At 34.1% G+C, this 21,307-nt stretch overlaps 1 protein-coding gene across 4 annotated transcripts in view; it reads right to left on the bottom strand.

Annotated features, from left to right (window-relative positions):
* Window positions 1-7,658: 7,658 nt before the first annotated feature.
* The window catches only part of METTL15 (methyltransferase 15, mitochondrial 12S rRNA N4-cytidine), a 148,210-nt gene continuing 134,561 nt past the window's right edge, over window positions 7,659-21,307 (bottom strand). For all 4 annotated transcript variants that reach the window (XM_084893628.1, XM_084893627.1, XM_084893629.1 and 1 more), the window contains one exon: window positions 7,659-10,378. In XM_084893628.1, coding sequence (XP_084749754.1) covers window positions 9,933-10,378 — 446 coding nt within the window. In that variant the 3' untranslated portion in view covers window positions 7,659-9,932. The remainder of the gene's footprint in view (window positions 10,379-21,307) is intronic.

Raw genomic sequence — 21,307 nt, 5'->3', positions numbered from 1 at the left:
ATGGTGCCACATGGAACCCAGGTGGGCAGCTTGCTCTCTCTTGGCTGGCCCCTGTGGTCCCAGCAGCTGCTGCCTGGCTCACTCAGAAGAGGCCATGTGGGTGCAGGGCAGGCTCCTTGCAGGTACCTAGCACCTAAGCATGAGCCTTCCCAAACATGTGAGCCCTGGTGTCTCAGGGAAGGGTAGTAGGGGGAGTGAGAGGGAGGTTGGCAGACACTCTGCATTCTCACTGCACCTCTGTCCCCATCACCCCCAACCCCAGGTACCTGGCTAGAGGTTGCAGCCCCCTTTCCTGGGCACTGTGAGTGGTTGGTTGCTGCCACCCACCCCTAGTTCCCCATCCCAGTCCGAGGCCTGGCCTGCTGGTCTCTGGTTGCTGTCTGCAGGGCGATTGATGAGGCCAGGACGCTCTGACCAGCTCCTTCAGTGACTGGGAGCTAGGCGATGGCCCTGCCTCCCACCACTGCCCCTGGTCACTGCTTTCTTCAGGGCAATTAGGCCCCCATAGCATCCAACTTGGCCTGGTGCTGCCTGCTCAACTGCTCCACCATCCTGTGACAGTCCCATTCTTGTTGGGGCCCATCAGGGCCTGCTGCCAGCACTGAATTGCCGACATTTGCCATATTCCCCCCAGCCCCTTGGTGATCATGTTATAGTTAGGGGTCGAACTCTGGTAGAATGATTTGCATATTAGGTTTTTATTATAGGGTGGCTCTTCAGAAATAAGAGGCACATCTTTCCTTATTACTCTTTTAGCCCCAGAACATAAACAGCCAATAGATGGTGTCAAGCTAAATGATGAATTAATGGTTGCCTGATTTCTACACACCTCAGAAAAAACAATAATCTATGGAACAGATACAGCTTTATAGATTCAAATTTAATGGGGGGATAAATAAAAGGTTCGAGCTGTGCCATTTAAGCCTAATCGACCAGAATGAGCAAGTGACCCTGTTCAGTGTTCACAAATTGATCTAATCTGAAGAAAGATTGTACACAGATTGTAGCTGCGACTCACTCCTCCCAGGCCCGCAGTGCTGATTCATTCACCACAGTTCCTTTGGAAACAAACTTCTAAGTTAGAGGAATATAAGCAGTCTTAGATCTGGGAGTCATTAGGAAATGTTTGATACTTTAAAGAACTGACTGAGAGCTAAACAGGTTACCGTGACATTTCAAAGGGATTTTGAAATTCAATACCTTTCTCTAGCAGCTGATGTTTATTCTCTGGTCATAAGGCAAATGTTGAAATTCTTCAAAGGAATAATGATAAATTCTAGAAGAACTAGATGGGTTCAACATTCACCCTCTTCCTGAACCCTCCCCATCCCATGGAAAATATATGCACACAATAGGAAATGGGAAAACCATCTGGCTGGCTCAGAAACATGGCTTGTTTCATCATCAAAGGGGTTTCTGTGTGAAAACAATAATTTTGTAGATTCAGAAGTATTATGGTCCATTAAAAAGAGAAAAGCAGAATCATAAAGAATATATGTAAATCCAGGAAGAGGACATAACTGTTCTTTTTCTTACCACATCAGCACTGTGCAAGAATATAAGATGCTTCTTTGAATTAAATGAGTTGGATAGTCTCTCTCACATGTACATTTTTAAATCCAACTAGAACTAATGACAAAGACATGCCACAGATATGACAGAAGCACATTTTATTGCTTAGTAACTTATATGCGAATTGTACAACTGTGCATGTAAAACAATTTCATAAAGGTTTATTGAGGTCATGAAAATCACGTTTAGGTGAACCAGTAAGTGAGGAAAGTTAAAGAACATACTTGAAGGAATGAATCAACATTCAGGTGAGAGAATTCTTAAAAGTCATATATTCTAAACCGGTATTGGTTTAGTTGTAAATAAAAGGAATCCAACCTGAAGCGATTTCATTAAAAAAAGAAAAAGAAAAGAGGAAGAAAAGGAGAAGGGAAGGAATTTAGCAGCTTATAGGGTTGAAGAATGGATTCCGCACCCAAACCATGGACAGGCCTGAATATAGCTAGGCTCTCAGAGCAGCTGGGGCAGGGCTGTGAGTGCTCCCAGGAGCGCCTCTCCAATTTCTGCCTTTTTATTTTCTCTCTGCAAAATAGTCACTTTTTTAAATGGTGGAAATGTGTGCCCCTGAGTTCTTAAGGTTTACATCTTTCAGACAGTGAAGAGGGACCAAAGGATTTCCTTTTTACATTGAATAAAAAAAAAGTTTAGAAAAGAATGCACTGGTGCAGGTTGGACAGGTCACCAGTAGCCAAGATTAGCAGTTTGCGTCACAGTTCTCCCCTGGGACAGTGAACTGTAACAAGAGTGGAGCAAGAAGTAGTCTGGAATAACATGGTACTGTAAAGTGGCCATGTAGACAGGAACAAGCTCTGGGAGAAGTGGAGGGATCACTGGAATGCCCAAAATAAAAACATGATCACTTTATAGATAAGTAAAGAGATGAGTTGGTTTGTTTTAGCTGATATGTCAAAGTAGTAAAACAGCCAGAGCTTAACAAATAAACATCCAAAAGAAGATGGATATTGATTGCTTTCAGCATGAACTGTATTGTTTTATATAATATATGTACTTATATACAATACTAGAGGCTCAGTGCACAAAATTCATGCATAAGTAGAGAACCTAGCAGCTGCCAGTTGAGGCCTTCCTTCCTTCTGTACTACCCTCTGGTGGTTGGCACACATCATAGTTAATTATCGAACTCCCAGTGGGTCAAACTCCCAATGAGACACTTTGCATATTAGGCTTTTATATATATATAGATAACCACCTCATTTTTCAGATAAACAAACTGAGAATCAGAGATCAAGGAAATTTGCTAAGGCTACATTGCTACTTAGTGTCAGAGCCAGGATTTATACATAGGTTTGTTCAATTCCAAACCTGTGCTCCTTGAAAACAATAATATTAATAGTAACTCGATGGTCTTTATAAAATGGATATATGCTCATTATAAACATTTACATAACATAGAAAAATATTTGTTATGTTTAACACAGAATGAGTAAACACCCCAATTGCCTCCACCTAGAATTGAACATTATTGACAAAGAATAATATCACTAAAAACATATCCCTAAGAAAAAAGCAATTTTTAAATAAAAATGGTACATCTGATCATGTATCTTATCTTTAAATAAAATCATATAACATTTAATTTTACTTGAATTTTTAAAAAATATTTTTTTATTGATTTCAGAGAGGGAGAGGGAGAGTTAGAAATATCAATGAGGACAGAGAATCACTAATTGGCTGCCTCCTACAAGGGGTCCAGCCAGCAACCCAGGCATGTGCCCTTGCTTAGAATCAAACCCAGGATTCTTTAGTCCACAGGTCAATGTTCTATTCACTGAGCCAAACCAGCTAGGGCTAATTTTACTTGAATATAACGGAAAAAAAATTAAAGAATTGCTGAACCTAGATTTTTCTTACTACAAGAATATTCTTAATCTTACAAACAGTTATGAAATGTAGGGAAAAAAAGGGAATCACTTTTTAAATAAACTATGTTTCAAAATTTGATAGTATTGCCTCCTGCTCTAAAAATAAATATGGTGCACTTATAAAGTTATAATTTTGATGAGTTCTATTAATATTATATTTTCAAGACTTACATTTGTATCTGTTTGTAGCCATAATTTCCATGGTTTACTCTTAAATTCTATTACTTACATGTATTTCAAGCTTATCAAAGTATCTCTTACCAAACTTCTCCCTTACTGACTTTCGGCTTCATATCTTGGTTTGCTGGAGTTCATTATTGAATAAATCCTCTTTCCCCAAGAAATATGTAAGACAGAATGTCTGTTGCCCTTTGATTTTGGTTTCTAGCAGATTTTAAGAGCCATTCCTAGGAAGTTTGGAGGCACCTTGAATCTGTAGCTTAAAGACTTTCATCAGTTTTGGAAAATTCTCAGTCATCTCTCTCCAAATATAACTTCTGCTCCATTTTTTTTTTCTTTTCTCCAATTGGATTCTAATTATACACGAATAAGAATTATTGTAAGTATTATGTCTCTTTATACTCTGTGTGCTTTCTTTTTGTCTCTCCATTTCTTTCTAAAATATCTTCTAGTTCACCATCTTTAACTGTGTATAATCTGCTCTTAATTCACTGAGTTTTTAATTTGGGTACTATGTCTTTTAGTTCCAGAATTTTTGTTTTATTCTTTATAGTTTTCAGTTCTTTTTTAATTTCTTGAACATATTTACAGTATTTTTCTAAATATTGCATAGGTATTTTTTTATGATGTGTATTTTTTTATTTAAAAAATTATGCCTAATCGCTTCATGACTGGTTATTTGCTGATTTATTTGATTATATAGCAATAGGAGGAGAAAAGTACCAACAATGTCCTCATTTTAAAGTGAAATAAAAACTCATTAAAAAGCATGCTCAAGTTCATATATTCAGCTAATATATGTAGACCTGGAATCAAACTTGTTTCTTTCTTTTTCTAATTCCAAACCAGTAATGTTATTTACATTGCTATACAACCTCCTCCTCAGTGTAACACCCGCAAGAGTTGCATGACCATACTTTTCCTGTGACAGAATGACTCATACCATGCGTGTTTTGCAATACAAATCCTCACCCTGTGCAAGGCAGACAAGTATTATTGGCCAAAGCCTAAAGATGGAGTTTAATGAACAGAAGCTATTACTTGAGAATCATAAATGGAACATGTCCTCTTGTTCAATTTCAGTTTTATATTCTAGTGTCTGGGCAGTGATATAGTTAATAAGTCATATGCTAACATTTATTTTATTTTATTTTATTTTATTTTTTAAGATAAAGAATTGCCTAAAAAGTGGTGACATTACCAAAGAAGCAACTTTCTACTTTGCATATCAGAACATTAAATTTTATTTTTTTTCCTTTGTTTTCTAAAAATTTTAATAGATTGAGAAAAGAATCAGTGGCCAAAAAGTCTGTGAAGAATTTTAAGGTCCACCTAAATGATAGGTATAATAAAGTGCAACCATTGCACCTTGCATAATTAATTCTATTGAACTTTTAATCTTTATGTAACCAGAATTAAAAAAAAATTATTTCTAGTAAACTTTATTTTAGTATTCCTGCAGATTGTGTTATGTGTTATCAAACATTAGTTGGAAATAGTATCTATAAACAGATGAAATTTGAGAATATAATATAAAAATAGTTATTCTTATTATACAATCCAGCCTCTTTAGAATATGATGCTGATTTTTACAAAACATGCTTCATTCAACATGGGACATATGGCATTGTGGTTCTGAGGGAAATATATCTCCAATCACAATTTCTATCATTAACTTTATATTTATCCAGCACCTTACAAATACCTTTTACATTTTAATGTTTATGCATTCTATTATAGACTGTTGTTTATACAAAAGTATCTATTAGAATACTGCAGCAATCACAGAAACTAAATAGAAAAAATTACATTAAAATAAATATATAGAAACAATTTTCAGTTATTATTATCAATTGCAAAGATTCTAATATGGATCTCAACATGCTAAGATCCATATTAGAATCTTAGTAATGAGAGTAGCTGCTAATATTGTCTAATATTTTTGTCCAGAGTAAATTAGAATTATAAATGAAGGTCACATACAAGAAATTCACATACCAATGTGAACACAAAGGAAAAATGAGGAGTATAAAAAGGAGAGATGATTTTTATTTCTTCCAAATGGTCTGCTTTAATATATGCTTATGGAATGAATAAATACATATATTTTACCAAATGAAAGTATTGATACAAATTTTGTATTTGTTGTATATTTTGAATTTAACATTAAGAACTGTTTCATAATTTTTGGATGAGTGTTTCAAATGAAATTAAAATTACTTTTAAAAGTCCGAAATATAGATTCATCATTTTAAAAATTACTTTTAAAAGTCCGAAATATACCTTCTTATTCTTTAAAAAATTAAAAAAAAAATTTTATAAACCTTTACTCTGCAAAGACTATGACTTTCAAATAATATTTGAAATATGTAAATTTTTGATAGTATTAAATTTCAAAAATCTAATTAGGCAAAATATATTATAAACTATCGGTTGTAACTTAAATGAATTTAAGCACAAATCATATATCACATATTACATAAAATATATTGGGTCGGCAGCTAAGTAATTGCGGATTTTTTAAAGAAAATCAAAGACAATTTTTTCATGGAACTAAATAACTTTATTCTTTAATGTATTGCCCATTTTGATCAATGACCTTTTGCCATCTTTCAGGCAGCATCATAATCCCACGTTCAAAAAACTTCTGGTTTTTATTAGCAAAAAACTGAATCAGGTACGATTTGACATCATCATCATTATTGAAATTTTTACCATTCAAGGAGTTTTGTAAAGATCGAAACAAAAAGTAATCAGATGGTGCAAGGTCAGGACTATATGGTGGATGTGGCAAAACATCCCAACCAAGCTCCATTAATTTTTGCCGAGTGACCAAAGATGTGTGTGGCCTTGCATTGTCATGATGGAATACAACACCTTTTCGATTTGTCAATTCGGGCCACTTTTCTTCAACTGCATTGTTTAATTTCGTTAGTTGTTCAATGTAGACATCAGAATTGATCGTTCGGTTGGGTGGTAAGAGTTCAAAGTAGACAATTCCTTTGTAATCCCACCAAACTGATAACAAAACCTTCTTTTGATGAATATCAGCTTTTGATGTTGTTTGAGTTGGTTCACCTGGCCTGCTCCACGATCTTTTCCGCTTGATATTGTTGTAAACAACCCATTTTTCATCGCCAGTTATCAGTCGTTTTAAAAATGGATCATTTTCATTACGTTTCTTTAGCAAATCGCAGCTGCTAATGCGTTGCGTTAACTGTGATTCTTTCAGTTCGTGAGGAACCGATGTATCGAGTTTTTGAACATAGCCAAGTTGTTTTAAGTGATTTTCAATGCATGTATGTGATACATGAAGCTTCTCTGCAATCTCACGTGTTGTACTGTGACAGTCCGAATTGATTATTGCTTTGATTAGGGCGTCATCAACTTCAACTGGACGACCAGAGCGTCTTTCATCTTTGAGTGAAAAATTACCAGAACAAAATTTGGCAAACCAATTTTGACACTGCCGTTCTTTTAAGGCTTCGTCACCATAAACAGCACATAACTTTTTATGAGCTTGTGATGCGTTTTTCCCTTGCGGAAATAAAAAAGCAAAATATGACGAAAATGTTCCTTTTGATTTTCCATTTTTTAACGAACGCCAAACAAAAACTACAAAACAGATCAAAAAACTTTTTTTACTGATTAACAGCTGAATAGCCAACTATCAAATACAAAATGTGTTTTACATTTGTACTACGTCTGCAAACCTAAAAATTCAACTGAAGCCATATATGTGTGAAACCCGCAATTACTTAGTTGCCGACCCAATATGTAGATGTGATTACTATCTCAGAAAATAAAACTCTAGAAACTTCAAAGAGATCATATAGTAACATATACAATTATAAAAAAGAATATATAAAATGAGGATATCAACTATAAATTATGTGAAGTTATTAAATTTTATTTATTAATAAGCAATGATCTAAAACTTGATAAGAATCGATGTGCTACATAATATCATCAATGCTGCATTAAAATGATTGGTAGAAGCAGTTGATAAAGAGATTCAGAAATGTCAAACAATTGCTGGTTTTATATTCTTTATATTTTATTAGAAAAGCAATTCATATTCATGCTAACAATCATATTCATGCTAACAATCAGTTTTTATTTTCCATAAATATTGCTTGAATTTCCCAAAAACATTCTCCAGAATTAACCATTTAAAACTCATTCATATTAAAAAAATAAGCAGAGAACCTGAGTAGACATTTCTCCAAAGAGGACATCCAATGGCCAACAGACATAAGAAAATATGCTAAACATCACTTTTCCTTAGGGAAATGCAAATTAAAATTATAATGAAATATCAGCTCACTCTTTTAACAAAGGTTATCATTTAAAAATCAACAAATAACAAGTGATATGAAGAAAATGGAACCTTCACTCAATTTGGTAGGTTGTAAATTGGTACTGCCACTATGGAAAACAGTACGGAGATTCCTCAAAAAATTAAAAATAGAGTTGCCATATGACCCAGCAATACTCTTTATGGATATTTATCTGAAGAAAACAAAAACATGAATTCAAAAAGACATGTAGCTTTAGGTCACTGCAGCATGACTGACAACAGCAATGATATGAAAGCAGCTTAGATATTCATCAGTAAGTGAGTAGATAAAGAAGAGGTGGTACCTACATACAATGGAATATTAATTTGTAAAAACAGGAATAAAATCTTACTATTTGGGACAAAATGGATGGTCCTAGAGGGTATTCTGCTAAAGTGAAATAAATAAGAGAAAGACAAATACTGTAGGATTTTACCTATGTGTGAAGTCTAAAAAACCAACCTACAAAACAAAACAAAGGAACAAAACAAAACAAACAGATCTACAGGTACAGAGAAAAAGCTGATGGGTTGCCAAAGGATAGTAGTAGGGTGGGGAAATAGGTGAAAATGTTGAGTGCATTGCACTTGAGATTGATTCTTTATTTCTCTACTCCCAAGCCTCATTCATATATTTTATTTTATAGAGCTAAAAAGTAAGCAAGAATGATTGTGGTAAACAGTCTAATTACATAAAGTAGCTAATATATTTTTACACTACAACAATTTGAAAGCAATTTTTTTGTTTATTGAAGAAACCTTCTTGTCATGAAACTTATTCAAGATTTTTTGCTGTCAGAGTTTTAGTTTCCTAGGGCTGCTGTAACAAATTGGGTGGCTTACAATAGCAGAAATTTATTCTCTGACTGTTGTGGAGGCTGGAAGTCTGAAATCAAGGTGTCAGCACAGCTGGCTCCTCCTGAAGACTCTGATGGAGAATCTATTTCATGCTTCTTTCCTAGCTTTTGATGGTTGCCAGCAGCCCTTGGCTTCCCTTGGTTTGCAGATGTATCGCTCCAATCTCTGCTTCCATCTTCATGCGTTTTCCCTCTGCCCCTGTCTCTTCCCAGCTTCTTACAAGGACACCAGACACATTTGATAAAGGGCTTGCACTGCTCCATATTGTCCTAACTACTAGTACTTCATCAGCAATGACCATATTTTCAAATAAGGTTACATTTGAAAGGTTCCGTGAAGGACATGGATTTTAGAAGGACACTATCCAACCCAGGGCTGTCAGTTTCATTAATATTAATGAAAAAAATTCCCATAGTATATAGATCTAAAAATAATTGATGAAACAGATGAAACACTGTTGAATATAAGAGTGTGATCTTTTGTGTGTTGATCAGGTATTTGGATAGGAACTTACCTTTGAGAATCTCTCTCACTAATAAATATGACTTCATGCAAAAAAGAAACATTTTTCTAGGTGCATTTTTTGTTTCTAATTTGAGCACATTGTTCCCTAGAATATTTTCTATTTCTGATTTCAATAAAAAATTGTTCAGATTTGAATAAAGCCTATAGAGTAGAAGCAGTCAATAAGCTTTGAAACTAAAGTTACATATTACAAAGGTAGATAAAATCAGTCAAAAGTGAACTTAAGTATTTAATTCTTATCTTTTGTACATGTAATTATATAGCTATTTTATTCACTTATAATCACCAATTTATAATATATAACCATAATTGATAAGATGCATTTTCCTGAATAATGCCAAGATAAATCCATTTGTCCAATTTTGAGATGCTGCTGCTCCTTGAGTTGAATTTTCTGTGCCATATTAATATTACCTACATTTTCTCTGTGAGGAAAAAAAATGCTAAAAATTTTCAATGTCCACACATATGACCAGATACTTATTTAAATATATATCCCCATAATTTCTTGTGTTAATCTGTCCAGGTGAGACACTGTGAGGGAACACGTGAAGGATCAGATGATTGTGACTTTCTCATAATTTGATAGCTGCTCTAAGCTTGGCTGAGCGCCCTCTGGGATTATCCTGTACATCCTGATCTTCTGGGGTAAGCACCTTCTTATGTATCAATTCCCACATTAAAGGGGCCCTTCCTAGAGAGACTCCTTCCTTGTTTTCATTCCTTGAAGCCAATTGTGATGTTTGTGCCACCTTCTGTCTTACACTTAGATTAAATCTTTCTGTCATGCTTATCCCAAGCAAGAATCGTTTGACAATGCGATCCTCTAGGGAATGGAAGGAGAGTGCAACAAGACGACCACCAGGTCTCAGAAACTTCTGAGCTGTCTTCAGTCCAGCGTAAAGTTCATTGAGTTCATTGTTCACAAATATGCGGAAAGCTTGGAAAGTCTTGGTAGCAATATGGGTAGATCGTTGTAGCAAGTCTTTTCGTGCATAAATAGCAGCAGGAGGAAATGCACCTATAAACAGATTTTGTGAAAATAGGAAAAGAGGACAGGTAACATTAATATTTTCTACTGTAAATGTACTGGGTTGTGCATATATTTAAGGCATTAAATTTCCTTTGAAAATTGTAGCATTTAATCAGTACTTTCCCATTTTATTTCAAGCATTTTAACAAAGCTTAAAACCTATTTCATAAATCATAAAAAGATACTAGAGTCAAATAGGAGCAGAAAAGCTCTCAACTACAAGATGTTCAATGATGCCCCAAAATAGAATAAACAGAGGAAATTGCACCTAGCACATTATAATCAAACCCTACTAGAAGCAAAAGAAAAATCTTGACTACAACAAAGTAAAACAATACATTAAACAAAGGAGAACAAAAATGTGATTAACAGCTAATTTCCCATTAGGACAATAGAGGGTATAAGGCACTGGGATGATATTTAAATAGCTAAGGGGAAAAAAATCTGTCTTCCAATAAAAGGCTATTCTAAAATTATTCTTTAAAATTAAAGGTTCAAAGACATTTTCAAATAAATTGAAAATAATTCACAAAATACTGTTTAACATAAAAGTAGATAAAAGAAAAGAACAGGATGAGACAAAGAGAAGATAACTAGCAAAGGGATAAACAATAATTCTAAATACATATAGGAGGACTCACACAGATTTCAAAACTTACTACAAAACAACAGTAATTGACATAGTCTGATACTAACACAGCAATAGACATAGAGATCAATGAAATTTAATTGGAAACCTAGAAATAAAACCATATAATTATGATCAACTGATTTTTGACAATAGTGCCAAGAGCATTCAATGGGGAAAGATTAATCTTTTGACAAATGGTACTGGGATAACCAGATAGCTACATAAAAAGAATGAAGTTGAACCCTTAAATCATACACAAAAATTAACTCAAAATAGATCAAAGACTTACATGTGAGAACAATAACTGTAAAACTCTTAAGTGAAAACACAGAGATAAATCTTCATGACTTAGAATTTGGCAAATGCTCTTATTTAAAACACACTAAACTCATAAGTAACAAAGAAAAAATAAAGTAGACTTCATCAAAATTAAAAACCTTTGTCCTTCAAAGGACACCACCAAGAAAGTAAAAAGACAGTCCAAAGAAATTGGGAAAATTTTGCAAGTTATATATCTGATAATAAATTTATATCTAGCATATATAAAAGGCAAAATAAAAAAGTAACACATATGATACTACTTTATATAATATTTTAAGTCATGCAGATCAGTCACGCTGCATCTAATTTTCAAGATAAACATAAAAATGCTAATTTTAAACAAATCAATAAATATAATTTCCTTAGACTTACACCCATTGGCATACAAATGATATTAAAGTATAACGTTCAATGAATTTATACAGGTGTCCTTATTTGATTTAGGCGCCAATTCCTAGAGAATACTGTCCCACAGAGAAATCTTTCCAGTCCAGATTTCCTACAAATGAAGATCTGAAAGCATGACTGCAATCCTGAAATTTGAGTATCTATAGTAGGCTGGAACCTCTGTTCACATTGTAGTCATCTATAGTAAATGCATCCCAAGTACACTAATACACATGTGATTATTCTTCTCAGGGAGCTGGATCAGAGAAGGGAAGAAACAATGTACCCAGGAGCTGAGAACCTGGTATCTAACTAACTACATCAGTGTTCTACGTTCACTCCTTTCCTACAAAAACTACCTTGCTAAAAGGCTAGAAAACGGTAGACATCAGGGAATTTATCTTCCAACAACCATGTCTCTCAGAAACAAAATCTCAAAGTCAAAGCTGGAGGGGGAGGTCAGCTTCTTGCCATTTGCTATTTAATTTCATCATTTTCCAGGGAAAGAGTTTTGGTCACCAAGGGAGGTGATTCAAAACATTTTAAGGATCTGAACAAACATGCAACTCCATACTTTAGAGCTTGAATTTAGAGGACACTTGAGGAAGGTTGCCTTCCTTAAGACCTTGCATGATTCAATTCTTCCATAATTCAAAACAAATTTTCTCAAAGGAGAAATGTAATATAAAATACATTTTAATGTGCATGGATAAAGTAAAATAGGAGGTAAACATTCATGAAACAAAAGGATTAACAAATACTGTGGGATATTTTTGCTTTAATTATTTGAAAAAATTTTTCTTAACATTGTCCTTAGCATTTTGTAAAAAAATAAAAGTATAGCTCAACGTGGTAATTGCCTAGCTCCCTTGATATTTTATCACATTTCAAACATATATAGGGGTTAGCAAAAATAGGTTTACAGTTGTGAATACATGAAACATTGTATTATTTTCCATAAACCTCCTTTTGCCTATTCCTGTATATTTGAGGGTGTGGTTTTTAACATAGCAATGAATTAGCTATGCCTGGGAATGTGTTAACAAAACTGATGAAATGAAAGAAAGGCAGATAGCTTAATGAATACTTCCTTGATATTGTTATTAAATATACAGGGTGTCCCCCCAAAATGTATACACACTGAGTGACTATAAAGCCAGTGTTGATTAGCATACAGTTCATTTTCAAAATTTAAAGGAATTTACAGAAATGAATAATTATTTTTGTTAATGCCTATTTTCAAACTGACGACTATTCTAGTCCAGACATTAGAAGCAATGGAATTGCAAATATCAAGAATCATTTCGTTCGGCATTTGTGCGCCCTCAATTTGTCAACTGTTGCTGGTTTTATACCATAAATATTATCTTTTATGTATTTCCATAAAAAAAAAGTTTAGTGGCACTTAAGGGTAAATTTTCTTTGCTCAAGTTTGGCCTCACCCATTATTTCAAATCAGTTAAACCTAAAAAGCAGTGAAAATTAAGTGAGCTAGCAGATATTAAAGTATGTACACATTTTTTAGGACATCCTATATTTTTGAAAACTAATGAAAATAGGAAATGTTAAAATAACCAAATAATGTATGAAATCACTAGAAAAGTTCTAATATAAACAACAACATTGTTTCAATTGACATGACACAGTATGGTAGGCATTTCTGATTACCAGCTAAAATGACATTTTCTTATGGCAGAATTATAGTTTATAATTCAGTCAGCCAGCTAGATGTGAAACTATGATGTTGCTGACTGGTTCTTCTAGTGAGTAAATCTGTTTTATTTTGAAGTATTCAGATAAAGTGAGGCTTTATTAATATTTTATATTATGTAGCTTCAAGTTTATGTTATTTATAGTCACACTTAAACACATCCACAACTGTATATGAATCCCTAAGCTAATAGTGTAATACCACTGTAATGACAAGCTTTTCTTTATAAGATCTCATTAGCCCCTGCCAATACCATATTATGGAGAAAGAAAATAAAAGCTTTCACTTATGCTAAAGGAATGGATGGTCGTGAAGATAACAAAATAACTCCAATCCAAGAAACTTTTCTTCTGAGGCTTTCTTACTTTTGTTTAGGGAACTCTTATCTGGACTATGTTCACTGGCTTTCTTGAAAATAATTTCTAGGTGTGATCCTGTCAACTTCCTGAAGTCCCATATTTAGGGACCAGGAGATGATAAGGGCAACATGCTTTGTGGACCTTTTTATGCAGCTCTCCCCAGAGGCACACATCCTCCCTTATTTTAGATAGGTTCCATTACTAGGGCTCCCTTCCTTTATACAGGCCCTTTTGCATTTGAAATTCATAGGGGGAAAAAAGGTTGATAATGCAGACTGTGAAAAATGAAATAAAAGAGAAACAAAAGAATATAAAACAGCCTATCAAAATGTAAATTAAAGTAATAAAAAAAAACACCCATAAACTGGCAATGGTACAAACACTCAAGAAGACAACAAAAGACCTAATACAAAAAATTAAGCAAGTTTATTTGTTTAAATTAGATAGTTTAAAAATGCCTGGCTGAAGTGGTTCAGTGGTTGAGCATCGAACTATGAACCAGGAGATTAAGGTTTGATTTTCTGACAGGACTCATGCCTGGATTGTGGGTTCGATCCCCAGTGTGGGGTATGCATAGTCAATGATCAATGATTTCCTCTCCTTTCCTCTCTGAAATCAACAAAAATATATATTAAAAAAAAAGAAGAAAGAAAATGTAAAGATATTTCAGCAAATGACCTGTGGCTCTCAAGTAGCAAATGTGTTTCCTTGTGAAATTCACTGGTCAGAGTGTAAGGGACAGCACTCTCTCAGATATACACAGTGTAGGTAGGGGCATCTGCGTAGTAAGCATGAAAAAATAAAATTCAAAACTACACCAGATCCAATGCCTACCCATGTGCTGGATTCTGAATCAGGCCCATGGAAGGAAATATTAATGAGGCCTGGTCCCTGCCCTTGAAGAGCATACTGCTTTGCAATCCTTCGTCACCTCTTTCTCATCTCCCATATCCTGCTATCAAAAATAGAAACTGGTCTCTGCTTTTCAATTTCCTGAGTTTAATTACAGAATCTTGTATGGCTAATTCATTTGATTAAGGCATACAGCTAGACAGAAAATATGGATGCAATCACAACATAGGCCATTTGGCTTGGTACAGAGAGAAAAACTTCCTGTGTTTTATGGACTTGGTTGACACTGGGCCGATGTACATCAGATCTAAGTGGGTGGAAGTGTACTAACCCCTAGTCTAACACTTACTACATTTTACCATAATTACTAGTTTACTTGTCTACCTCACTCACTTGACTCTGGTCTCCTTGTGAAGAGAACCTATTCCGTGTTCAATCTTACATCTCTTGCGCTTAACTGAGAAGTTTATGATCCTTAATCCTGAATGCACACCAGGGTCACTCATGGAGATTGGAAAAAATAAAGATGCCTGGCCCCAGTCCAAAACTATTGAATTAGTTTCAGGGGTTTATTACACAGGAATCACTGCTTTAAAAAAGCTTCACAGAAGACTTTGACTTGCAGCCAAGATTAAAAACTACTATAGTAAATACTCAGTAAATGATTGTTGAAAAGATAATGAATAGATAATGATTGAAACACATTAAGGGATAAATGAATAATCTAGAAACATTACTATAAACTGTTTCATTCATATCATTGGAGTGAAAAGTATAATATTTAGTAACATAAATAAGTGACTAAATGAAAAGTATAATATTTTTAGTTACAGAAAACATTATGACTAGAATGTAAAATTAATGTCACAAAATAGGCCCTATCCTATATCCTACATTTTGGCCAAATGTGACTGTGGATAAAAAATTATCATTTTAATGGGGCAATTGACCTCCCAAATTTGCCAATCATTTCACTCTCTCAATACAACTGTTTGCATGTACTTAATGATACTGCTTTGGAATTTCCTTAATGAATCAATTATCTGACATGCAATAGTGAACATGCAAATGATTTCAACTTTAAGAAATGCTTGTTTGCAAGTCCTTATTATCTGAAATGAGCAAATGTGCAAGGTGAACTTTAGTTTTGCATATTTCTTCAAAAGAATAAAATAAGACATGAGAATGTAATGGTAAAATTTGATAAGTTATGTTTTAAAAAATCTCATCAAGTTCTTCAGTGATTTAAGTGCATTTCCCCCCCAAGATTAATGTACAATATTATTGAGATTTTATGTAAGCTTTAGTTCACTTAATGCCTATAAAATCCTAAATCAAAATTTTTATCAGTTCATCAAAATAACAAAACTGTTTTCCTCCTACCAAAGAATGTATATGTATAATGCATTATTCATGGACACAGCCAATAGGGCGGTAAAGGAATAGGGCAGAGTGGGATCTCGGTGGATGGGAGCAATGGGGGGAATAAAAGGAGGAAATCTGTAATAGTCTCAACAAGACATATTTTTAAAATGTATATTAGCTTTTGGTTTCCTACTATCATCAGTTTTACTGATATAATCTTGCTATTTTAAAGAGAAAAAAATATAAAATATATGAAAAATAATAGTGGCAATAAATATATCTCTTCCTAACCCTTCCCCCCTTTCCTCTGAGATTCATCAATCTGTTCCATATTTCCATTTTTCCGTTTCTGTGTTAGTCTTCAGTTTATTTTGTTCTTTGTTTATTTTAATTTTTAGATTCAATTATTGATAAATATGTATTTACTGTCATTTTATTGTTTATATTTTCAATATTTTCCCCCCTCTTCTTCTTAAAGAAGACTCTAACATTTCATGTAATATTGGTTTGGCTCCATGCAGCTATCATTTAGAATTGAAGGTCAAATATCGCTAATAAACATTAATAGCAAGATGTTTTCAAGTTAAGTATACTTTTAAAAAAAAAGTACATTATTAAAGTGAATGTCCATTACAAGTGGAAGATTATATCATATACATGGGCTGGTAGAATTAATATTAAAATGTCCATACTACCCAAAGCAATCTATAGATTCAATATGTTCTTCATTAAGAGTGTAAGAGTTGTCTTCACCTAAATTATGCTCAGGCTCTTTGTAAGTACTAATAATGCATATATATTTTAATCATCATATGGAAAAGCATAAAAAAAAGACAATACTTATATTAAGACAACATGGTAAAAGAAATGGAACCCAAATTTAGAAATAAAGAAACTAGGCTCATAGATCAGATCTTTTATATTTTTCTGGTTGTTTAATATGAGGCAATAACAATTCTGAGTTTGTTTCCTCACTGGAAGATAAAATAACTCTTCTCAGAGAATTACGGTGAAGATCAAATAAAGAAAACAGGAACACCTAGCCCAATGCACGAAATGAATAGGCACTCCTAGGCTTAGCTTAGAAGGACGTCTGGTCTAATTAGCATATTATGCTTTTATTATTATAGATACTTGGCATAAAGTAGTCACTTTAAGAAATGTCATTCACACATTTACTTACTATTCTCAGCTGTAAAATGGTAGGGATTTGATGTGATGATTTGAAGTCAAGGCCAAACTAATTATACTGTCATCCTGGACTAACAGAGTAGGTGGGATAGAGGGCTATGAAACCCCTGAAGCATCTGAGTAATTAATGTATATTGAATGTGGGCATCAGACTAAAATGTCTCAGCATCCAAAATGAAGTATAAAATTTTCCTTACATACAAAATAAAAGTGCTCTTCTAAGTTTATAAAGTGGTATATAGGCCTTAAAAGTATGAAGATCTAGCATGGCATAGGAATGAGATTTTTTAGTTTGGCCTTAATTATTTTTAATAACTGATGGTAACAATTGTAAGAACCATCATTTCATTAACCTAAAACTTCCAGATTGCATTCCCATGGCCAGGAGATTATTTTCCATAATTAAACTTCCAGATTTCTGTTGCCACCCAAGTATACAACTTCTATTGTGACTTTTTAATCACACCATTTTTTCTTATTCCTTTGCTGTAGTCTTAATAAAGCACTTTTCTATACCCGCTTTCTTTTGTAAGCTAGTTCCACAAGGATAAGATGTATTTGTGAGTCATTTTAAACTATACCCTTTCTGTTCACAGGTTTGAAAACCCAGAATATTTAGTCCACTTATTAAATAAACAAAATCTGAGGCTACTAGAAATTTAGATAAAAATTGACACCAATAATATTCAGTAAACATCAGTAATTACATCCTGAATAATAATACAAAATTCGTTCATTTGGCCAGTATTCATTATACACAATGTATTAAACAAGGGGATTAAAATGTTTCTGAAGAGGTAGTGCTTGTTCTCAAGAAAACTCACATCCATTGAGGAGAATGATATGTAAATATTGGGGAAAGGCTGTAAAATAGGCTCCCAACCCCAAGTGTCTGTTGTCAAGTAATATAATAAATGCAGCATGCTACACCTGCCTTTGGGAGATCCACATTGCCCATTAGTATGGTGGAGCTCCAAAGGTAACTATTAACTTTGTTTACCTAGCATTTCTAAACTCTCTGAAGGAGATACTTTTAATTTTTAATAACAACTATCTATTCCATAGAATTTATTTTCTGGTTTATACATCTGGGAAAATACTGAAAGTAGGTTTTATGTTCATCATCTTTCACATATCTTAATTTTCTCATTAAATCCCTATGAGTTCAGAGAGGTAAGAAGTAAATATCCTTATTTCCATGTAAAGGTGAAAAACCGAGGGGTTAAATGACTCTTCTCAAGTTAACAGGAGTCAAATGGAAACTCAGCTCTTTTTAACACGAAGTCGACCCCCACATGTCCCTTTTTTTGTACTACAGAGTGAATCTAACTTTCCCAGAAGAAAGACATGGCATTTCTGGCTAGTTCACCAGAGAAACACACCCTGGAAGCCCAGATCAGCATACGAACAAATAAACATATTACTAGTTTGTATTTTTCAGTTTCCTGAGAACGTTCTTGAGTTTTCTTGTCTTTAAGTGTGCCCAAAACAAGGCAGCCACGTTAAGATGGTATGCTCACCAAACCATATCATCTCCTTTTTCCTGATTAGAATTTAAGGAAGTTAAGATGAAATCACATGGTTTAGAGTGATTTCCAGAAGCTCTGATTCCACGTCTGGTGTTTTATATAACAATCTCATTTTCTGGGAGAAAATGAGTGTGGAATCTTTACTCTAAGACTGAATAGCCTTTTACTGAGAGATGCTGTAATGGAACCCAAATCACTTTGCATCAAGTTGCAGGAGTTTAGCTTTCTCTCCCCATTTCCCTGGGGGACATGGGTATTGTCAGCCTGGAGACTGCACATCTGGTGAAGGCAGCCATTGCCCTGGTCTTTTACCATGGGAACTGTAATGAATACCTTCGGCTTTTGTCCTTTTCATTCTATTGAAAATAACGTATTGTTAGCTCAGGTTATTAGACTGTGCATATGTCTCTCTTTTTCATCAGTTTTCTTGATAGTGGATTTAAAAAGAAACAGTTGCTATTGGTGCCATTATCAAAAGACTTTTGGGCAAGTACCGATTACCATGTTTTTGATTAAGACTGTGGACTCATCCAATGTAGTATTTTCTGGGCTTTTCCTGACTCACTTGTTACATTTGCTTTTATGTTCTAAAAAATGAATGCTTAATATTCTCCAGCTAAACAAAATGAGGGAACAAACTTGTGTACAATTAGGAATAAGGGTCTTAGGTGGCAAAACCCAGCTCCTTTTATTTTTTTCTTTAAAGTGTCTTGAGAAATGTTGAGAGAAGACCAAAAGATTTTCCATACATTTGTTATTACGTGTTTCTTGTAAACACCCAATTTTAGTAATGACAGAGTGGTGCTCCTTGCTTTTATTCTTAGTCTAGAATGCTTCGTTCTCTACCTACTAATCCTTAAAACTCGCTAAGGTGCCATCTAAATAAATTTTTGTATATATTCCATCAAACAAGTTACCACTCTATACTATTTATATATGAATCTCTACTAGGCTATAAAAAGTTCAAGTCTTATTTTCCTTTATCACCACTCCCATGTCTAGGGTCTCATGCACAGCAGGTGGCAGAGGGGAAAATCCACTCAATCCACTAAGAGATACTCTTCTAGTTTCAGACAAAGATCAAGATGTACCATTCACAGGATTTTGAATGTGGAAATTATGAACTCCCTGAAAACTTTGTAAAATGCTCTGTGTAAGTGCAGTCTTATATAGAGATATTCTAGGGCTTCTATCAAATTCTCAAATATACCAGGGACTTCAGAATAGGTTAATTCCTGGTGAAAACATCAAGTTCCATGAGGTTTCAGCTTACACATATGACCTTTAATGATACCATCGCATAAGCCTCTGTGTTCATTTGGTTATGTTTTACTGTCTTTTTCTTTAACTCCAGGAGTACCATCACCACTTAGCACCATCGGAATATAGACTGAGAACCCCCTTCATTCATGACAGCAGAAGTTGGAAACTGGATTAGTGAGCATTCAATTTTCCTCTGACTCACAAGGGATTTCATATTAAAAGTAAGAGAAAACCTTGCTTAGGAACAGCCTGCACTGCATATAATAATAGAACACAATTTGTATGTGGAAGTGGTAAGATAGATTTCATTCATAAAAAAACACCATGCTTCTGGTTAGACAAATGACTAGAAGTCCCAGAGAGAAATTATCATATTTTTAGTCCTGGGACACCCTTATGCTACTTACAATTTTAAAAATTTAATACATTCACATATTCAAATGTATTGAGGTTTTTAAGCTTGTGAATGAAATTAACAACGTGCTGTGGCTGTCAACATGATGCATTGCAATTCCCCCTGAGTGGTAGGGTTTAAAAATTAATTCAGCTCTCGCACCTGTTTGCCAGCATTCGTTTGCTGAATTTCCATCACATTTAATAAGTCTATGTGACGCAACTCATGTCCTTTTGCCTGGGCTCCTTTAATACAGTGTTAAATTCTCATCCATCTGAAATGGAAGCAATATTACAAATTTCAAACTGTTAATTAAAATCTGTGAACTCAAATCGTTCTGGATAAAATTGGCTTTACTCAGTGAGGTTCTTTGTAAACTTCTTTGGAGTCTCATCTAATCCCCAACTCCTACCAGGTTAAGACTGATGACAACATGATCTCACTATGGGTGGCAGAGGTTTACAAATGCTCCTACATTAGGGAAAAAATAAAGTTGTAGGCTTGAGCAGAAAAGGTAACAAGGAACATTACCTGTTGAGATGAGATAAAAAACATGCTCAGAATTAAAAGAAAGAATGGGTATTCTTCATATATTATTTGAAAATAATTCTATGCTGCCTATGTGTTAAAATGCTTAGTATAGATAAGACGGCCTACACGGAATCATGATTCCTATTACCTATTTAGTGATCAATATTAAATTTAATTATGAGATCCTTAGGAAGGTACTGGGGCTTATTTGCCAGATATTGTGAACAAAAAGCAAAATTGTAAGTAAAAGATATAGCATAGTTATGACCCATAATAAGATGCTTTATTTGAATCTTTAAGAATAGTGCATAGGGCATACAGGACTGCTCTCAGCATTGGGCCATTGATACTTTCCAGAGTTAAAAGGTGTTTAACAGTGCTCC

This window comes from Pipistrellus hanaki, assembly GCF_964339955.1.
Source record: "Pipistrellus hanaki genome assembly, chromosome: 9".
NCBI lineage: Eukaryota > Metazoa > Chordata > Mammalia > Chiroptera > Vespertilionidae > Pipistrellus > Pipistrellus hanaki.
This window is presented reverse-complemented; position numbering and strand designations above follow the sequence as displayed.